The 20,331-nt window shown below is 42.5% G+C and overlaps 1 protein-coding gene across 4 annotated transcripts; it reads left to right on the top strand.

Annotated features, from left to right (window-relative positions):
* The first annotated feature begins 285 nt into the window (after positions 1-285).
* On the top strand, positions 286-19,896 carry IL12B (interleukin 12B). Of its 4 annotated transcripts, XM_010855307.1 has the most exons (9): positions 286-312; positions 865-1,038; positions 5,358-5,445; positions 8,621-8,896; positions 9,483-9,600; positions 11,632-11,849; positions 13,249-13,406; positions 15,021-15,146; positions 15,720-16,767. In XM_010855307.1, the coding sequence occupies exons 3-8, from the start codon at positions 5,358-5,360 to the stop codon at positions 15,144-15,146; spliced, it is 984 nt and encodes a 327-aa protein (XP_010853609.1). In that variant the 5' UTR covers positions 286-312; positions 865-1,038; the 3' UTR covers positions 15,720-16,767. The 4 variants fall into 4 exon arrangements, with proteins under 4 accessions (XP_010853609.1, XP_010853608.1, XP_010853605.1 ...); XM_010855306.1 differs by lacking the exons at positions 286-312; positions 865-1,038; positions 15,720-16,767 and adding exons at positions 1,273-1,360; positions 19,847-19,896; XM_010855303.1 differs by lacking the exons at positions 286-312; positions 865-1,038 and adding an exon at positions 1,273-1,360.
* The last annotated feature ends 435 nt before the right edge of the window (positions 19,897-20,331 follow it).

Below are 20,331 nucleotides of genomic sequence, written 5' to 3'. Positions count from 1 at the left end.
GTCAGAGCACAGGGCTGGATAACCAGTGGGACTGCCTGCTAAGCGCCCCCGCCCTCCCGCGGTCGGGACAGCGGCGGGAGGGAGGAAGTGCGGCTGGGAAGCTCCGCCGCTGTCGCCCGGGTTCCCCGTTTTCCCTGACTGAGACTGCGAGGAAACTTAGTGTGGAAATCTGCACCCACCTTAAACCCGGCCGGCCCCAGGAACTTCCCTCGCGGCTGGGACCTGAGGCTTGGATGGAGAAGTCACTACAGCACGCGCGGACCCCGGGCGCTGCGCGGGGACCGTTTCGCAGCAGCGCCCTCTGTCGGCGATGTACGTATTTGAGCACGGCCTGCACTTGCTCCCTGTAGTACTTGGTGTAGGTGTTTTTAATGTTTCTGTTCGTGCGCAGATGGGAATCGGGGTGTCTAAAACAGATGTACACCTTTGCACCTCTCTTAAACTCTGCTGGAAATCTTCAGATAGTTCTGCTACCTCTGTGCATCTGTGTAGAGCTCCTAGGGTCATAGATTTGTGTGAAAATGAGTGTGAAGTCTGGGTGCCCAAAGAAGTGTACCTTGAGTGTGGCATTGGTTGTATACATGCCTGTGGATATTTCACTTTCTGCTCACATCCGTCTATCAGTAAGTACCTGTGAGGGTAGACAGTATTCCTACATATTTTGAGTGTTATTAGTAATATACATGTTTATCATCTTCCCAGGGCTGTGTCTTGATGAGTGTGCACAGTGTGTTGGAGGGTTGGCAGGGACACAATGGGTAGTAAGAGTATGTTTCTGAAATCCACACGTTAAAGGCGTAATATGGGGAAGGGCGTTCAGGACATACTAAACCTTTGCCCTCATCTCATCCTCTTTGACTTCAGGAGGACCGTAGATTTTGCTTTCCAACCCTCCAGCATACAATTGCTGGATCCTGACCTGAACTCATCCTCCGGCTCGACGTCTCCTTGTTCTTCCTTCTTCTCTTGTCTGCGGAGTCCAGGGAGGTTGCCTCTTACTGCCTCTGATCTCTTCGGCCATGATGTCAACTCAAAGAAGTGAGCATCCCATCTCCTTCCTTTTTCTCCACCCGAAAGTCATTTCCTCTTAGTTCACTACCTGGGATTTTGATGCCTGTGTTCCCTCTGAGCTATTGATACACATAGAGAGAGAAAAAAAGGAACTGCTTGAAATTCCCCAGAAGGTTGTGAGAGTCGTTTTCAGTGTTGCAATTTGGAACAAGTCAGTTTCTAGTTTAAGTTTCCATCAGAAAGCTTGTTAGGAGTAGAGTATATAAGCTCCAAGAGTAGCAACAGCAGCATCAGAAGCAGAAACAACTGTTTCAGACCCAGCGAACTCTGCAGCAGGAGCAGAAGCAAGGTAAGCATTTCCCTGCCCCTGTCGCCCCTTCCACAGGCCACAGGCTGTCCAGGGGTATAAAGTATTCATTTTAAAAGTCAACTAATAATAATTATTTACTAAGGTCTATGAAGGAACGCATATTTTTTAGAAAGGTTTGTCTTATTTTAAAGTAGTATGTGTATAAAAATGTTTTCTTCAATATTAACATTCATCAGTTAAAGGATTGTATAGAACTAAAGTGAGTGGTGCTTCCCTTGTTATTGTAAACTTACTAAAAGCCTTTCATTCAATAAGTAATAATAAATTCAAGAAATAATTGAATTCATGCTTAGACCTCATAACTGTATATTGTTAGCATAGTTAGTCCCATATTTGTGGTGGGTTTGTGACAATCAACTAGATTAATGGTTGGGTTATCTAGATCTTTTGGATTAACTAATCACTTAAACAATGGAAAGCAACTCCAATGTTTAAAATTACTTTGTGAAGTTTTAAAATCTGTAAGAAGAGGGAAAAATGATCATCTCTACTATTCTGGTATCTGATGGTTGCCCAGGTTAATCATGCACAATAATTTTCAGGTTAAAAAGATAATCATTAGTTTAAAATATCATTTTAAAAAAGAGATTACTAAACCTGAGCTGATGGCCCACTTTGTTTTCAAATGAGGAATTTCAAGGTATTAGAAAGAATTTGGGCAGCCTCTTAGACTTCATTTTATTGGGGTCTGAGATGTTATGGTTTCTGTCCATTCATCCATTCTTCTAATAATGAAATCCCTCTAAGATAGATTCTCTCTGCTAGACTCTGGGGACAAAGTATAGAATAAGACAGATGTGGCTGCTGCCATCAGAGAGCTCAGTGTTGTAGGGAAGACAAACGTGAAAGAAGCAGCAATATGATTGCAGTTGTCTTAAGTAGGTGCTGTCAAAGGAGGAATGGAGCTCTGAGAGGAAACCGCCGGGAGTCCTGCCTTCATCAGGGCACCGTGCTGAATACTTTATGTGAATTATTTCATTATCATTTTATCACAACAGGGTGACCATTTTACAGATTAGGAGTGTGAGCCTCAAAGAGAGCAAGTGACTTGACCAGAGTCATACACCTAAAAAGTGGCAGAGCTGGGATGCCAACACAGAGCTGCCTATGTCTAAAACTAGGACCATTTGCATTTGCTACACATGCCTTCTGTGACTATGTCTTTTTATCTTTAAATGATAATTCTCTTTTCTGATTAAAAAGTAATGAACGAAATAAAACTTGAAAGAGAGACACTCAGCCAAACATCACTGGCATGCCCATGTTAACACCAGAGTTAGGGAGCCTTAACACACTACAGTATCTAGGGATCTGACATCCATCATATAAAGGTTTCAAGAGTTTAGAAAACCTGTGAAATTGCATTTTCCAACATTTAATCCTTAAAACTCTCAAATTGAGCATGTTGAGAAACTGTGGTCTGTGGGATACAGCCCAACAACCCTTTGAGATGGGTATTACATCCATTTTATGGCTGAGGAAAATGAGGCTTAGAGAGTAATTTGGCCCATATCATATGACTAGTGAGTGGTGGAACCAGAATTCAAGCCCATGGTATCAGATGATCAAGAGAACAACAGGGTAACTGCAGGCAGCCTCTTTGTGGTTTCCCCTGCATTTGATTAAGAGAGTAGCCCAGCACCATCTCCACCTTCTGCCACTGTCCTGTGGTTTAAAATGTAGATGATACAAAAATGGGAGTTGCTTCTTAGAACCATCACCAAGGCCCTCTTGACTGTGAAGTATGGTTCACCTGATATTCTCAGATGCATCTGAGGCCCGGAGAGGAAGTGCTGGGCACCTAGCTAAAGGGAAAACCCCAGTGTTAAGAGAGCATAAAGGACTCACCAGAAGGTGCCAGGAATCTCTGTTTTTTCATTCCCAGAGTGCTGACATCTGGGTTTTATAGGCCTGTATAATTGCAGTGCCTCTGGGCATTTCCCTATAGCCAGGCATGACTTTTGTTTCATTTTTATTTTATTTTATTATTGGAGCACTGTTGCTTTACACTGCTGTGTCAGTTTCTGCTGTACAGCAAAGTGAGTCAGCCATATGTATACATGTATCTCCTCTTTTTGGATTTCCTTCCCATTTAGGTCACCACAGAGCACAAGCAGAGTTCCCTGTGCTATACAGTAGGTTCTCATTAGTTATCTGTTTTATACACAGTAGTATATATATACAGGCAGGACTTTTTAATTTGTCCATCATGCACAAGAGAGAAATTAAACTCTTACTTTATTTCTTCTTCTGGGTACAAGCTAATATGTTTGGTTTGGCTTCTATAATATGTCATCTCATTGCATTCCCTCAACAATGCTTAGAAATGGGTCTTATACCCATTTTAGAGATGAGGAAACTGAGGCTCAGAGAGTAATTTGGCCAATATAAAGCAACTAGTGAGTGCTCAAACCAGAATTCAAGCCCATGCTGCTGGACTCCATGCCTACAAATGTAATAACTGGTCCTCTGTGGCAACTAGAACTTCGCTACAGTCACAACTTGAACTAAACTAAACTAAAGTCTTGTCTGTGACCCTGACAAGAGTGCTGATGGTGCTTGGGAAGGGCTGACTTCTAGTCCTGACTCTGCCACTCATAACCTTTATAATATAAGGGAATAAAGTAGGTGGCAAAGTGCCCCTAGGATTAGCATCATTCTGACAGCCATGATTTGTCAATATTTAGTCACCCTGACCAAGGGGTGCTTATTTTTAAGGTATTTTGCCAAAAACTTTTTGAGTCTGGTCTTCATATAGACCAGTGGTTTTTGAAACTATATTCCTACAGAACATTGGAGAGCCAAGATGGATAGAGGTGTGTCAGATTGAAAATAAATAACAATCTCCATCTAATTTTCAGTCTGAAAATTTTCATAAACCCTGAATACTAATCTTGACTGAGTTTCACTGTAACATGGTGAATTCACTATAATATGGCTGATTTGGCACAAAAGTATGCATTTAATTACTCTGTGGTAGATATTCAGTATTTTATGGTCTTCTCCCAAGGAACATCTTGATTTTCAGGGGCTCTGGACCCTGGACATATATTAAATCAATGGACCTTGAAGAGTAGTCCTCAGACCAGCAATATCAGCCTCCCCTGGAAGCTTATAGGAATGTAGATTCCCACACCCAGACTGCTGAATTAGTTATTTTAGGGTCAGGGTAGGGGGTGGGGTCACCAGTCTGTGCTTTAGCAAGGATTCCAGGTTATTCTGACATACACTCAAGTTTGAGAACCACTGGATACCTTACATGGGAGGAAATAATCTTTGTGTTTGGAACAATTACAGCCTAAACAGGAGAGAAAGGAGACTTCTTTAACAAGGACTGAACTCATTGCCAGAACTTGAAAGATCACTTCAAATCTGACTCCCCCACCCCACAACGTAAATCCTACAGTCCGGAGTGTCACTGCACATTCTGCCTTGTGCTACAATAATGTGGATATATAGCTTATTTCCCCAACCAGAGGATAGGCATTTAACAAAGTGACTTAAGAAATACTTGTTGAATGAAACTATTTGCTCCTGGAAGTCAGGATCCAGGTAAAAATCCTTTTCAGTTTCAGCTGTTCTAGCTCAGTACCCTCTACTTAGGGAGTAAATAATGACTGAATGTCAATCCAGACAAGTCACGCTCCTTCTCTGACCCTTAGGTTTCTCATCTTAAAAATAAGAGGGTTGTATCAGATGGCTGGCCTTAGGTCTCTTTCAGCTCCAGATCATCTGTGGTTCTCTGTTTGGAGATGCTCTTACCCAGAGACTGGCAGAGGGCTCCTGGAATTCACTGCAAATTAACCTAACAGCACAGAGAAGGAAGCGGAAGATAAAGATTAAAGACAAATGGAATACATAGAATGTGAATATGGCTTGCAAATGTGACTGTGTAACTACTGACATTTTCTCTTCTCCTATCCCTCTTCTTTTTTCTTTTCTTCCTTCTCCTCCTCTGTTTCTGCCTCTCATGCAGATGCACCCTCAGCAGTTGGTCGTTTCCTGGTTTTCCCTGGTTTTGCTGGCATCTCCCATCGTGGCCATATGGGAACTGGAGAAAAATGGTAACCAGCCTTTCCTGATTCTCTTCGAAGGTCCCAGGGCCTAAGCCAGGACTGTCAGGCAGCCCTGTTGAGAAATTAGACTGAAATGGGCAGGCACTGGGACTTCACTCTGGGATAACGGCGGCCCTCTGTCCTTGTTCCACCTTTGAGGATATCTGTATTGTATGGCTTGACTGTTTGGCTCTCACATTAAATGTCAGAGAAGGAGCTTTTGGTGGACTATGGTAGGAAAAGAGATACAGACTTTACCAGTATTACTAAAAATCAGCTGTATCTTATGATTAAGATTCCAAAGTGAGGGATTTGAAAAGTATAAGAACTATGTCTTCCCCCCCACCATGCAATATCAGCCCCTCAGCTGGCACTGAGATGACTTACCTCTGACCAAGCACTTTGGGGAAAGCACGGGATTTTAGACCCACATTGACTTCCGTTCAGAGCTGATTCTGCCATTTATTAGTTATGTGACCTTGAGCTGGGTCACCTCTGAGCCTGAGTTCCCTCAAGTAAACTGAAGTTTACGAAGTGATATCTACTACAAAGATTATTAAATATACTAGTGAATACAGAAGACAACTCAACAGATGACGAAGTGACAGTGAATGTTAGCTAGTATTATTGTTTTGGTTGTTTAAAATAATGTGTCTGGTGATTCAAGGCCATCTATTTATTATCCCAGTGATCAATAAAAATTATAAGTAGAATAATAGATACTTATTATTATAATAAGGGATTCCCTCTATCCTTCTAGTATCTCACACACAACAAATGTGTATTAACAGATTGTTAGCTGTTCCTGAAAAGCCCTCAGATATTTCTCCGTGATGTCAATGTAATAACATAGACAATTACTGTCTTTAATTGTATAATAATAATGTTTATTGAGAACAGCATCTCATTTAATTCTCACAACAACCATAAGAGATAGGAAGTGTTTATACCCCATTTTACCGATGTTAAAAGTAGAGGCTATAGAGATTAAGTAACTTACCAAATTTCACCCAGTAAGGGTGGAACAGGAACTTGACCCCAATTCTGTCTCACTTCAATGCTTATGCACTGAAATATTTGAAGAAGGTTTTACCAGAAGGACATGAAGCAATTGTTTCCTCTGTCCTCAGACAACTGAGCAAGAGGAAATAGGCATGCATTTACAGTGAAGACATTGCAGCTGATCATGAGAAACCATCTTTCAGTAGCGAGGAGAACACAGTACAGTGGGTCCCTGAAAGAAATCTGGGGCTCTTCCTCTGTTCTTAAGAATTTACGGAAGACAAGGACCCAACCACCCCTACTCTGCCTCAGGAGAGTCTGAGAGTTTTAGACCCTCCCCTGAATAAAGAGAAAGGTCTGAGCCAGATGACTGTTCCAAACCCTTCCAGCTCTGGGATTTTGAGCGAGCTCAGGAGGTATGGCCCTTGCATAGCCTGCCCTGAGTTACTTCTGATTTGGTAAACCACAGAAATTCCAGAAAGTCAAAGTGAGAAACAATGAGAGGGCATGCGACTCTGGCAATGAGACGAGGTGCGCCGGGCGCTAGGTTCTAGACACATCTCCTCATGCAGCTGTTTCCCCTGCCCTTGGACAGGTGTCTTTGTCTTCTGAGTCTTAATTGTGACAGGAAAATAGCCCTGCTGGTCGGTCACCAGTGTGACAGAGAAAGTCGAAGGTGCCGTGTAGTTTTATATCGGCACAGCTGACCATTTTCAGAGCTGGGCCCCAGGTACTTTTACATCAGGTCTGTGTTACCCATCAGTAATTATAAATCCCTTTGATGTCAAGTGGGAACTTTATATTCCATAACGATTCACATTGGGATGCCAATCACAAGAGCCAGCAGTGACAGAGCATTTAAGGACACTGGGTCAAGCTCTTAGATGAATTAGCTCTTGTAAACCACATCTCCACCTTCTGAAACAAGTTCTAATATGTTGCTTATTTTAAAGATGATGACACTCGAAGCTTAGAGTAATTGAGTGCTTTGCCCAAGGCCACAGTGTAAAAGATAGAGCTGAGTCCTAACCCAGACCTGTGTTGACTCCAATATCCGGGCTTTTAACTACCATGGCTCTCTAGAGTGGGTTTCAGAATCATCTGCAGAGATTACAAATAGGTCACTGGACCCAGCTCAAAGTTCTTGATTCAGTAACTGAGAACTTGTAGTTCTAACAGAGCCCAACTACTATGCTGCTGATAGTGGTTGGATGATCATGCATTGAGAACCACTGCATTAAACAGTTCTATTTAATTAATAATTGATGCATGAATGAATGAAGGTTTGATATGAAATACTCTTCAAAATGCGATATTAGGCCATTCCTCAAGTGCCAGTTTAGATGCTGGTATTAGAGGTTCAGGGCAAAGGCCTGAGATATAACTCTTGCGGTTCTAACTTGATGCAACCTTGCTTAACCTCATGGGCCTCAGTACCCTTCTCTATAAAACGGGAAGACTGAGATCTACTGAACTGCCTCGTAAGAGTGTAAAGTCGCTTTTAAAAACACAGAGGGAATGAAAATCTCCATTGGTGAGTTTCATGCAGTAGGAAATAAATCCTTCAATCCCTGTGGAAAATTGGAAAGCAGTTTCTGGCACAGTTGTCTAACCTTTGGTCTGTGAATAACAATAACAACTAATTCTGAGTGACAGATTCTGTGCTAAGTGTTTTACATGCTTTTTTCATTTAATCCTCACAGCCAAACCGACAAGGCAGATACTATTATTATTGTCATTTTACAGACAAGGAAACTGAGGCTCATGGTGATTAAGTATCTTTCTCAAAATTCCCCAGCCAGCTAGTGGGGACAGGATCTCAGTCCTCATCAGTCTTTTTCAGCATTTATTCTCTATGAACGTGAATTGTGCTGGAAGTTTCCTATGTCCACCAAGACTTTGAGAAAGAGTATTGTGCTGTTTGTAATTTTTGGTATATCAAGGTCTTCCTCATCTGCCAGCTAATCAGAAGTTAACTATTAATGGCAGCTTGACAATCAGTCAGTGGCAGCTATTACACTCAGCTTCTCTCTTCCACAATTTTGAACCCAAGTGAAGCCTGGTAACCTGAGGTCATCTTCAGCAAGCATTTGCTGTTATTAGCAAGGTTGTGCTTCAGCCATTCAGATGCCCAGGTAATACAAAAAACACAGTCCAGTTCTCCAATCCCTGTGCTCTCCAGTTTATGTTGTAGAATTGGATTGGTATCCTGATGCTCCTGGAGAAACAGTGGTCCTCACGTGTGACACTCCTGAAGAAGACGGCATCACCTGGACCTCAGACCAGAGCAGTGAGGTCTTGGGCTCTGGCAAAACCTTGACCATCCAAGTCAAAGAGTTTGGAGATGCTGGGCAGTACACCTGTCACAAAGGAGGCGAGGCTCTGAGTCGTTCACTCCTCCTGCTGCACAAAAAGGAAGATGGAATTTGGTCCACTGATATTTTAAAGGATCAGAAAGGTAATCCCATCCCCTTCGATGGTGTCAGTTTTCTCTTTGGATCCATAAGAGATTAAAAAAAAAATTTAGAATTTAAAAGGCAAGACAGGCTTAATGTGGTTAATGAAGTCATACCAAGTCCCTTACTGAAACCACCGAAAACCTATATTTTCCTTTGCTTTGTTTTTCCTTTGCTGGACACTTTGGATTATCAACCATCAAAATCTCCTGTTGAGAGAGTTTCAGAGGGCATCTAGATGCTTTTCCTGAGGTTCTTTTCAAATAGCAGTAATATGATTGGATGACTAATGGAAGTTAACATGCAGTGTGCGTAACTCAACTCTGGGCTGATAGCCTTGAAAGAAATTAATACCTCCCTCTGATATGTTAGGTGTGTAGTATAATCTACAGAATCAACTTCCTCTTGGGACCTTCCCAGTCCTCACTGAACTGCCTGCCAGGGGAACAGCAGCATTTTCCTAGGACATAAATGGAAAATCTTCACTCTTATACCATACAGTGGTCTGTAATTTATGGCAATAAAAATCTGCAATTTTAAAAGAAAGAAAATCCCTAAATATTGAATTTTTGTTCTTTTCAAATCCAGAACCCAAAGCTAAGAGTTTTTTAAAATGTGAGGCAAAGGATTATTCTGGACACTTCACCTGCTGGTGGCTGACAGCAATCAGTACTGATTTGAAATTCAGTGTCAAAAGCAGCAGAGGGTAAGTGAAACCTCTGGGGTTTCTCAGCATTTTTCTTGAACTTTCTCATTAAGAAAATAAGGGCAACCTAGCAATACCCTATCGGTTAATGAGAAGGCAGAAAATAAAAGCAATCCTATGTTTTTAATCCCCCCCTCCGCATATACACACCCTTGCCTAAATTAGGGAAAGAACATGAAGGTTTATGCTAGTTGCCTGAATAAATGTAAGCATTAGAACAGGATATTATTGGGGCTTGGAATAGCCTCTGCTATGTATGAACCCACACAACCAAATTGCCTGGCAATGCTTCATTAAGGCTCATAGCACCACAGGGAGAGAATAAAAGGAGAAATCAAAGCTATGAAGGACTTGTCAAAATTGCACCTTGAGTCAAAAATAGAAACAAGAGCCCTAGGGCATGTATCTTGTAAGCCCTAAGACCAACTCCAAAAGCTCTGTGAAGCTTCTAAAAATTTTCCCAGGGCCACTTCAACTCCTTTTTCTTCTGCTGGCACTACTAATCTGAAGTTCACTGTTTGTCCAATGCACTTGAACTTACCCCAAGAAACCACTTCCCTTGGTACGGAACCTACGTTAGCCCTCTATGTGACTTCCTTCCCTCTCATCTAAGTTCCCAAACAAAACAGGCTAACAGAACAAACCCTACGTGATCACCCTGGCCTGGCCACTATTTAACTGAATAAACCATTGGAGTCTTACTATTTCATCATTAAAATGAAAGTGCTTACTAAAGAAATGCTTATACAAGTTCACAGAGACATAGATGCAAGGGTTCATCGTGATGTTCTTGGTAATCTGCAGGGCAAATATTAAACAGTGAGGTACATTATACCCCCTCTTATTGTGCAGTCTTCAAAATGAATAACCCAATCCATGTGGTGTGTCATGGAATACTCCGTATGTTCAGAAGGGGGAAAGATGGTTGCAGAATTATATATATACATACATATGTATGTAAATATGGGTGTCCCTGGTGGCTCAATGGTAAAGAATCTGCCTTCCAAACAGGAGATGCGGGTTTGATCCCTGGGTTAGGAAAATTCCCTGGAGAAGGAAATGGCAACCCACTCCAGTATTCTTGCCTGGAGAATCACATGGACAGAAGAGCCTGGCAGGCTACAGTCTATGGGGTCACAAAAGAGTCGAGCACAACTTAGCAACTAAACAACAACATATATAATATAATAATATGTTAGAATTTTAAAACTTATAAAATACATATTTTATATATATATATATAATTTGATCCTTTTTCATAAAAATAAAACCGATATATGTATATATAGACAAACACATGTATATGCATATACGTGTGTGCGTGCTAAGTCACTTCAGTCGTGTCCAACTCTTTACAACCCCATAAACTGTAGCCCACCAGGCTCCTCTGTCCATGTGATTCTCCAGGCAAGAATACTGGAGTGGGTTGCCATGCCCTTCTCCAGGGGATCTTCCGAACCCAGGGATTGAACCTGCATCTCTTACGTCTCCTGCATTGGCAGACAGGTTCTTTACCACTAGCACCACCTGGAAAGTTCTTATGTATACATACATGTGGATAAATGACTGCTTTGAATATTCATAGAATAATGTCTGGAGGGATACAACAAGTCAGGAAAAGTATTTGTATTTATATCTAGGGCATGAGATTATGGTTAAAAGGGGGACTAGAGTTAAAAGAGGCATATACATTTCATTTATACACTATCTTTATCTTCTTAAGAATAGGTATGTATTGATTTTTGTTCAGGAAAATGAATTAAAATGTTTGCTAAGGAGATTTAACCAGGAGCTTTGGATCCAAAAATTTTCAGATTCATTTAGGCCAGAGGCATATAAGTGCAGAGTTGTGTCTAATCATTTGTACTACTTTTTGAAGCTACACTTGGTCTCATGGGGAGAGCAGTTGCTGTCCCCTTGAGAGAAATCAAACCAATTGGAGAAATTGCATCCTTGGACAGATGTCTAGCTACAATGGCTAGGGACTCACCTACAGTCGTGTGACACAGGATAACTTGTCTTTGATTTCAGCTCCTCTGACCCCCGAGGGGTGACGTGCGGAGCAGCGTCGCTCTCAGCAGAGAAGGTCAGCATGGAGCACAGGGAGTATAACAAGTACACAGTGGAGTGTCAGGAGGGCAGCGCCTGCCCGGCCGCCGAGGAGAGCCTGCTTATTGAGGTCGTGGTAGAAGCTGTGCACAAGCTCAAGTATGAAAACTACACCAGCAGCTTCTTCATCAGGGACATCAGTGAGTCTGCTTGATTGTATGTTGCTTAATCAGGATGATGCCATTCATCACATGTTCACAGTGCTCCATGCGGCGGAGTGAGGGTTTATACCTGCGTTATCTCTTACTCTTCACCTCTACCCCAAAATAATTACAATGTAGATACAATTACTGCTTTTAAGGAAGAGGAAATTGAGTCCTGGTTAGGTTAAACAACTTGCCCCAGATCTCACAGCTAGCAATTCAGACCTAGACTGCCTCAGAAAAAGCAGGCTCCTGGTTATGCTTCTGTTCTGCTACCCAAGCACCTTCCATGATGAATCCAAGAGCAGTCCCTCAAGCACAATATTCATATGCAGAACCAGAGCTTCCCCTCCTAATTGCAATTATTCCCAACTAGTCTTTCTCTAGCATTTGAAAGAGTCTTCTTTATAAATTGGCAGATGGAGATTTGGCCATTTGCCATATCCTTCACCCTTTATCCAGTGACCATGCATTGTGCCATAAAGTGTGACAGAATCACAGAACCTGCTCTAGCATTTGTGGAGGGACTGCCTTTGGTGGGAAGCAGAGGGTGGGGTCTTGTTCACGTGAGGTGGCCAGGGAAGGTCTCTGTGACGAGGTGGCATTGTCTGAGTCCTAAAGGAAATAAGATGTCATTGTGTTAAGAAAGAGGAAAGAGTATTTGTGGAACATATAGGAGTCTTTTGTCTTTGTGTGGAGAGGTGCTGGGTCCAGATGTTTCAAGCCCATTCTATGAACTCCCTCTCCTCCCTACATCCTTCTAGAAGAAGGCATATTATTTGAGGACAGAGTCTTTCTGACACTCAGGGATGTGCTTTCTGTGCACAGTCCAGTGGCTGGCACATAACAAGGGCTTTTTATTGAATGAATGTGTCACTGAGCATAGAGACAAGTTGGCTTAACTGCCACAGGACAAGTCTGTGTCAGCTTCCATGAAAGGCGAAAGAAAGGGCACTAAGTGGGACTCTCTCATCTAGTCCCCAGCAAGAGGCTCCACCCTTTCTGAGTTTGGTGCAGAGGGGAACGATTGTAGAGAGGGTGGTCCTTCACTGCCAGCCCAGATGTAAGTCTTGTTGTCTCTGAGATCTTTCCTCTGAGCACCATACAGAGGTGGTTCCACCCCCGAGGCCTGTATAACCGCACAGTGATGAGAAGGATTCTGAGTCTCTCTTAGGTTCAGCCAAAGCAGCGGTTGGTGAGGACTGCCTCCCACAGGCTTCAGCATGAGCATCACTTGCAGGGGTGACTCATGTCTGTCAACCAGATCAGAGAAGTTCACTAACTATTATATGGACCTAGGCTCAGAGCTGGTCAACAGCGAAAGTGGGGTCAGAAGCCAAAACTACCTTACCCCAAAGCCCCATTAGGAAAATAACTGTTTCTCTCTCTTCTACAGTCAAACCAGACCCACCCAAGAACCTGCAACTGAGACCATTAAAGAATTCTCGGCAGGTGGAGGTCAGCTGGGAGTACCCTGACACGTGGAGCACCCCTCATTCCTACTTCTCCCTGACGTTTTGTGTTCAGGTCCAGGGAAAGAACAAGAGAGAAAAGGTAAGGTGTGGTTCAGATACCATCTGTTCTGTAGTCAGGTTTACGTAGGCCCACATCGAGGAGAAGATCAATAATGCTGCTGCTGCTGCTGCTGCTAAGTCGCTTCAGTCGTGTCCAACTCTGTGCGACCCCATAGACGGCAGCCCACCAGGCTCCCCCGTCCCTGGGATTCTCCAGGCAAGAATACTGGAGTGGGTTGCTATTTCCTTCTCCAATGCATGAAAGTGGAAAGTCAAAGTGAAGTCGCTCAGTCGTGTCCAACTCTTAGTGACCCCATGGACTGCAGCCTACCAGGCTCCTCCGCCCATGGGATTTCCAGGCAAGAGCTAGTAACAGCTAATGTTTGGTTGGTACTTTCTATGTGCCTGGAACTCTGCTGAGGGTTTTCCCTGCATATCTCACTTAATTCTCATAGTAACCCCAGAAAGGCAGGCAGTGTTATGTGTACTTCACTAGTGAAGACTGTGAAGCTCAGAGAGGTGGAGTGACATGCCCAAGGTCACCCAGTTAGGAAATGGCAGAACCGGGATGCAAACTCAGTCTCCAGGACACAAAGGCCATCACTTAGACCCTACTGCCACCAGTATGGATGATCATTAATTTTTGCTCTCAGAATTGGCCTCGATATAGACAATCTGGGCTCTAGGAGCCTAAAATAATTGTTTCTAATGAATGAATATAATGGGTGATAGAACATTCATGCTATGTTTCTTCTAAAGTGTTAGATAATTCCTAGCTTGTGAAATTATCTTATTGAACAGAACATCGTCTCAGACATTGGCTTTCAAACTTCCTTGCCTGAGCATCATAATCTCAAGTTCCTAGAGGCCCTTTTATAGATCCAAAGACTCCTTGGACCCCAGTTTTAGAAATCACTAGATAAAGGCCTTATTCAGTATAGTGTTTATATGTGGTAGAAATTCGATGATTCAGGAACTCCCTGAGAATTTTTTTCTGGAAAGGAAGGGCTATTCAGGAGTAGATTTTACCTAGATTTTATTTAAAATCTTGCTATGTGCTTCTCAATATATTATTAATATATAGTATTAATAGATAGTAGTACTTACAGAGCATTTTCTACATGATTAAATACTTTGCTACTTTAACTTTTATAAAATTCTATAATGGAATGATTATTATGATTATCTCTCTTTTATAAATAAGGAACTGAGACACAGAGAAACTAAGACATTTTCCTGTGGCCACATGGCTAATAAACAGCAATGCCTGGTTTTGAACCAAGATATTTCTGACAAAAGGATCAGACTATAGAATTTCAGAATATTCAGGGGACAGCTAGAGGAAATCTTTCTCAGCCTACCACTGGCCTAGTACTAGAGCGAGTGCACATGGGGCCTTCAAGCAAGGCAACTGTGCTGAAAAAATGAAGCCTTGACCAATTTCTTCCTCCAGGCTTTTGGCTTACAAGGTAGAAAAATCGTGTCTATGCTGAGAGCTTCTGTCAGTAGGTGGCGCAAGTTCTACATACGCCCTGTGAATTCCCAGAGTAGTGCCCTGAGACTAAGGTGTGGATGTTTTGGGAGACTGTACTTGTCAAAATATGCCCAGCCCACCTTGTGACTGCTTTGTCAAAAAGTTCCCTCTCCCTTGCAGAAACTCTTCATGGACCAAACCTCAGCCAAAGTCACATGCCACAAGGATGCCAACGTCCGCGTGCAAGCCCGGGACCGCTACTACAGCTCATTCTGGAGTGAATGGGCATCTGTGTCCTGCAGTTAGGTGAGCAAGCCAGCAAAGCCTAGCCCAGACTTGTGCACTCAGTGTACCCACGGTCAGGACAATGGTGGGGATGGTGCGGGGCAGGAAGCGGGGGGCGGTGCCTAACACATAGTCGCCAGAGATAGAACCGTACATTTGTTCATTAATGGGTGTTTATTTGATGGCCATGGTATTCCAAGCACAATGCTCGGCACAGGGACACTACAGTAAAGAAAGCAGGCACAGGTCCCGCCCTTCCAGAAGGGAAGGCAAAGAGAGAGAAGTAGCTGAAAGTCAGAGAACTGGTGGCCTGAAAGCTGTTACCAGGAGTTAAAATCTTATCTGGTGACCCCTGGGGCCACTGAAGGGCTTTAAGCAAGGAAATGACATGATCAGATAGATGGTCTTTTAAGAAAACTCCCAAGAGAACCTCTGGCAAGTATAGTACCAGCAAAATCTTAGGCCACATAAGGAAGGGGAGGACCCTTCTGACATGGAATCCCCAAAACCCAACTGCCCAAATAATGTGTTGTGTGAAATAAGGGTTGGCTACTGAATTTTGAATCCACATAGATGCTCGGCATTCTTTTCCAGGTTCTAACCTCAGTATGAAACCTCAGAGGAAAAGTGGAAGACATTATGCTAAATTTTTAAAAGACATGACGGAACAGACCTCCCCAAAGATATTTTCTACCAATTTCCTTTTTTTTAAGATTATAAAGATGTCTTTGCTGTATTTTTATGTTTACATGCTAAATGCCCACTGAAACAATCAGCTAATTTATTTATAGTGTTTCCAGCTAGCAGGTCACAGCTGACTTTTATGTTATTTAAATATTTAAGTAATTTATGTATTTATTAATTTATTACTGTTATTTAACATTTGTGTGCCAAGATATGTTTCATACACTCATAACCTGATATAAGGAATGGGCCTTATTATGAAAAATGTGAATTTATGTGTTATTTATACTGACAACTTTTCAGTTGAGGCTGCAAGTGCATCAGTTTTATGACAACCAGTAAGAACACAATGTTCTGATGCCAGCACCATAATATATTTGTGATGAATGGGAACACAAGAGATAGTGAACACACAAGAGACATGAACACACAAACTGAGAAGGTCCTACACAGCAGATATTAGTTCTCGTGTCCACGAAGACTTCCTTGAAGTGGTGGTGATAACTCAGGGCTTTCTGCACCTCTAAGCAAGTTTAGTCTTTGGATACCTGAACTCAGAATTTTAAAAGATGATTGAAATTGAAATTCAGCTTCAGCCTTTCTCGCAGCCCCCACTGCCTTCTATCTGTAAGACATAGGAGAGTGATATGGAGAAATTGTTAGTGTCTGGAAAATACAAAGAACTTACAATTCAAGAGAGAAGACAAGTGTAGTTATGGCAAAGGACATAAAATTGTCATAATTGCCAGTTGTTCCTTAATAGCCACACAAAGAAGCAGACAGATGCAGAGAAAGCAGCCAAGAATCTCTTTCTTGTCAGCATGAGGGAATATGACAAGTGGATATAACCAGAAAGTGCCAAGCCATTACAATGATTTACTTTCTGTAAAATGACTCCATTTGTTTTCTGTTTACTTATTTACTTTTATATTCTGATGGTGAACTAATAAAAATATAATTCTTCTTTGCAATAATATTTTGGACTTTCTCAGTTGACTGGCTATGCTGTTCCCACGTTGATCAGGGCTGCATTATTTTTCCCCTGTTGTTGAAGAATCACCCCACCTTGGAGCAATTTCGTTTCTGGTTTTGCAGAATGGACCCTTTACCTTTATAGGAAAGTCGGTGTCTTGCTGACCTCAGGAAGTGTCGCTGTGGTCTGACCACAGGGGACTCTGTGAGGGCACTCAACTGCATCATGCCCCTTCAGGGATGGGATATTCTTGCTTCACCTTCTAACCTGGAATCGATCCTACTGGTTTCCAAAGCATCATGAAAAAAATTTCCCAACTGGTAGAGCCATAGGCAGCCCATCCCATAAGTCCAGCTCTGATGTTTATTGAGGGTTTACAGTGTGTCTGGCCAACTGCTTGGGCCCTGGGCTTGAGCAGTTCCAAAAATCCTTGTGTTGCTGCCCCCAAACAGTCCCCACTCCTGGCAAAGCTTATAAGACTAAGATGAAAAGTTAACTTCAACACCACTAAGTGCTAATATGTTCACTGTATATGGCGCCCTGGGGTGAGAATGAAGATGGATCGGTGAGAATGAAGATGGATCGGTATAACCTGGAGTCACCCAAGAAGGCTTGATAGAGAAGGGGATGTGCCTACTCCGGGCTCAAAGAATGGCCAGGGCCTGCCAGTTCCTCTTTTGTTCCTCCCATGGAAAGAACAAGTGGTGGAGTTAAAGAGAATGGCGTCCATTCTCTATCTTCAAAAGCCACATGTACACATCTGGCTACCTTGCAATGGCAAGGTAATTATAATAGGGATGTTTATTTACATTCCTTATTTTAAGTGTTCCCTGAATCCCCAACTTCACTACTCTCCTGGTCTGGACAGATGTTGTTAAGTTTCTGTCATCTTAATCCAACATTTGAAACATCATCTTGTGTGATATGCCCACTCTTGAAAGCACATGACTGGTTAATAGTAACTATATGTATCCTCCTGAGTACCTTTCATCTAGAGATACCAAAACACTTACTGGGCACTTAATAAACAACACTAACCAAGAAAAATATAATTACACCTCATCAGCACAGAGACATGGGGACCTTTCCCAAAACTTCCAGCCAGCCTGGGGCACCACTCAGGTGTCCTGGCTCCACCAATGCCCAGTGCTTTCCTAACACAACCTCTTAGCAGTTGATTAATTTCAGTTACATATAAGTTATGGAGAGTTTTCCTCTTGGAAAGATACTCTCCAGGACAGTCCTTTTTATTGGGAAAATAGCCACTAAAAATTCATCAAATGTCCCAGCAAAAAGCTCAGGATGGGGAACCCAGAGCCTGGGTCCTGGACCTGGCCAGCCCTGCTGTGTGACCATGTGACCTTTGGCAGAGCACCAGACATAACCAGTTCTCACTCCCAGAGGCCTTCTCCCCATGTACCTCCTCAGCTTAAAGGTTGGGAAGCTAAGTAATCACTTTTCCAGTTGCTCTTGCTTCTTAGCAAGGCCATGAGACCCAGTTCTGGCCCATGAAGTAGAAGAAAACTCTTCTGGGGGTTTACCTGATTTAAAAAACCAGAGCCATGGCTAGTATCTCCCTTCCCCTCCTTCTTCCTCTCTTGACCAGATGAAATTTAAAATGTTTCAGAGGATACCTTGAACCCAGGATAGAAACCATCATGCTAAGACAGTAAAGAGAAAAAGACTCTGAGACCCTAGTGACATCATCAAGGAGCTGAACCAACCCAGACTTACTGTTGTGTTAGAAAAGCAGACCCATATGTGTGGTTTTTTAATTCTGGTAAAATATAAACAATATAAAATTTACCATTTTAACCATTTTTAGGTGCAGAGTTCAATAGTATTAACTACAGTCACACTGTCTTGCAACCATCACCACCATTCAGCTCCAGAACTTACTCTTCTTCTGAGGCTCTGTACCCATTAAACAACTCTGTTTTTAAAATAGAAAATGAATAAACTGAAAATTAAATAAAGACATCCTCCTAAACATTCAGATCCCCATCTACAGGAGGCTGTTGGCCAAGTCAGATAAAGGAGCCAGGTCAGCACAGGAAGGAACTGGCATCAGAAAATCTAGTTCTACTCCTTAGAGTTGGCACAACCATGGGGAGGCCCTGGAGGACTTGATCCTAATGATGCCAGGTGGGATCCTGGTAATACCCTACCTAGCCTGGTAGGGTTGCCATGGTCAGGAAGCCTGCTTCAAGGACAGCCTGAGTGTCAGCAGGATTCACATGGTGGGGTGCAAGAGGAGGAAATGAGGGGTTACCTCTTGAGGGTTAAAAGCACTATGAAATGAGATCATCAGTTTATCGTGATCAGTACAGTACCCGGTCTACCATAAGCACCCAGAAAATTGAAGTTATTTCCACTGACTAGCTCTGTGACCTTGAGCAAGTTACTTAAGCACCTCAAGCCTCAGTAAAATGAGATAATAACGGTTCCTATCTCACAGGGAAGTTGTGAGGATTAAATGGAACAACACTCAGAAAATGCTTAGAAAAATACCTGATCCATAGAAGTACTCAATAAAAGCTTGTTGTTAATAGTCTTAGCATATTACTTATCACCTGAAAGAAGCATAATTTATCACTCATGCTTTTGGGAGGTGGTAAGATGGAGGAGTCATTGCTGGGAGGCCCTGATGTCTCTAAGAACCAGGTTGGGATGGAGGCGGTATTAATCAGCCAGTGGGGAAGAAAGAGGCAGTTCAGCCCCTTGAGACTGAAAACAGTCTTCAGTGTAGAATGCCTTTCTTATAAATAAAGTTGCAAAAACATCCCCATGGGGGATACCAAGATGCAATGAAAGCAGTTGCTGCCCTCAGGGATTGTAGTCTAGTGAAAGAGAAATGGGCCAAATACAGCGACTATATTAAAATACAGGCTAGCTAGCATAAGAGCATGTACACCCTAAAAATTTCTTTTTATAAAGGTTTACAGCTTCTAGGAAGAACCTGGCATTGCTTTTCACCTTCCTGGATGCAATAATTTGGCGTAAACCTACCAATTCACTTCACCTATAAATCAGACTGTAATCATTTCTTTCCATTTCATTTCAGTACAGCCCATCTTCAGGACAGAACCTGTGAGCAAAATATATTTGGACAAGACTTTCTCCAGAGGGTCATATTATACCAAGGAAATGAATTCCCTCTCTCAAGCTCGTAAAATACAAAAATAAAATCAGCTTTTGGGCTGAAGGCAGAAGAGACCAGGCGTGCATACTGAAAAGCCTCCTTATGTGGGAAGCAGAACTGATTCACATTTTCCTTCACGCAGGCCTGGGTGCCAGGGCAGCGGTTGTGCCCAGCCTCTCACCAGGTGGATGCCCGTGTGTGATGGGCTGCAAGGCTCAGCAGCTGCTCACTAGTCTCCCATTTCCTTTTTTCTTTTTATATAACTTTTTTTTTTTTTGGAGTTTACTTGCTTTACAACACTGGGTTTGTTTCTGCTGTACAGCAAAGTAAATCAGCTATACATGTACATATATACATATACTCCCTCTTTGTCACTGCAGAGCATTGAATAGAGTTCCCTGTACTAT

The sequence above is a fragment of the Bison bison genome, unplaced genomic scaffold (genome assembly GCF_000754665.1).
Source record: "Bison bison bison isolate TAMUID 2011002044 unplaced genomic scaffold, Bison_UMD1.0 scf7180017864363, whole genome shotgun sequence".
Lineage (NCBI taxonomy): Eukaryota > Metazoa > Chordata > Mammalia > Artiodactyla > Bovidae > Bison > Bison bison.
The sequence above is the reverse complement of the archived record's forward strand: the minus strand, read 5'-3'. Positions and strand labels throughout refer to the sequence as shown.

Coding starts and splice junctions, on each gene's coding strand:
- IL12B (XM_010855306.1), top strand. CDS start 5,358: ATGCACCCTCAGCAGTTGGTCGTTTCCTGGTTTTCCCTGGTTTTGCTG. Junction 9,601..11,631: donor AGTGTCAAAAGCAGCAGAGG/GTAAGTGAAACC, acceptor CTTTGATTTCAG/CTCCTCTGACCCCCGAGGGG. Junction 11,850..13,248: donor CTTCTTCATCAGGGACATCA/GTGAGTCTGCTT, acceptor TCTCTTCTACAG/TCAAACCAGACCCACCCAAG.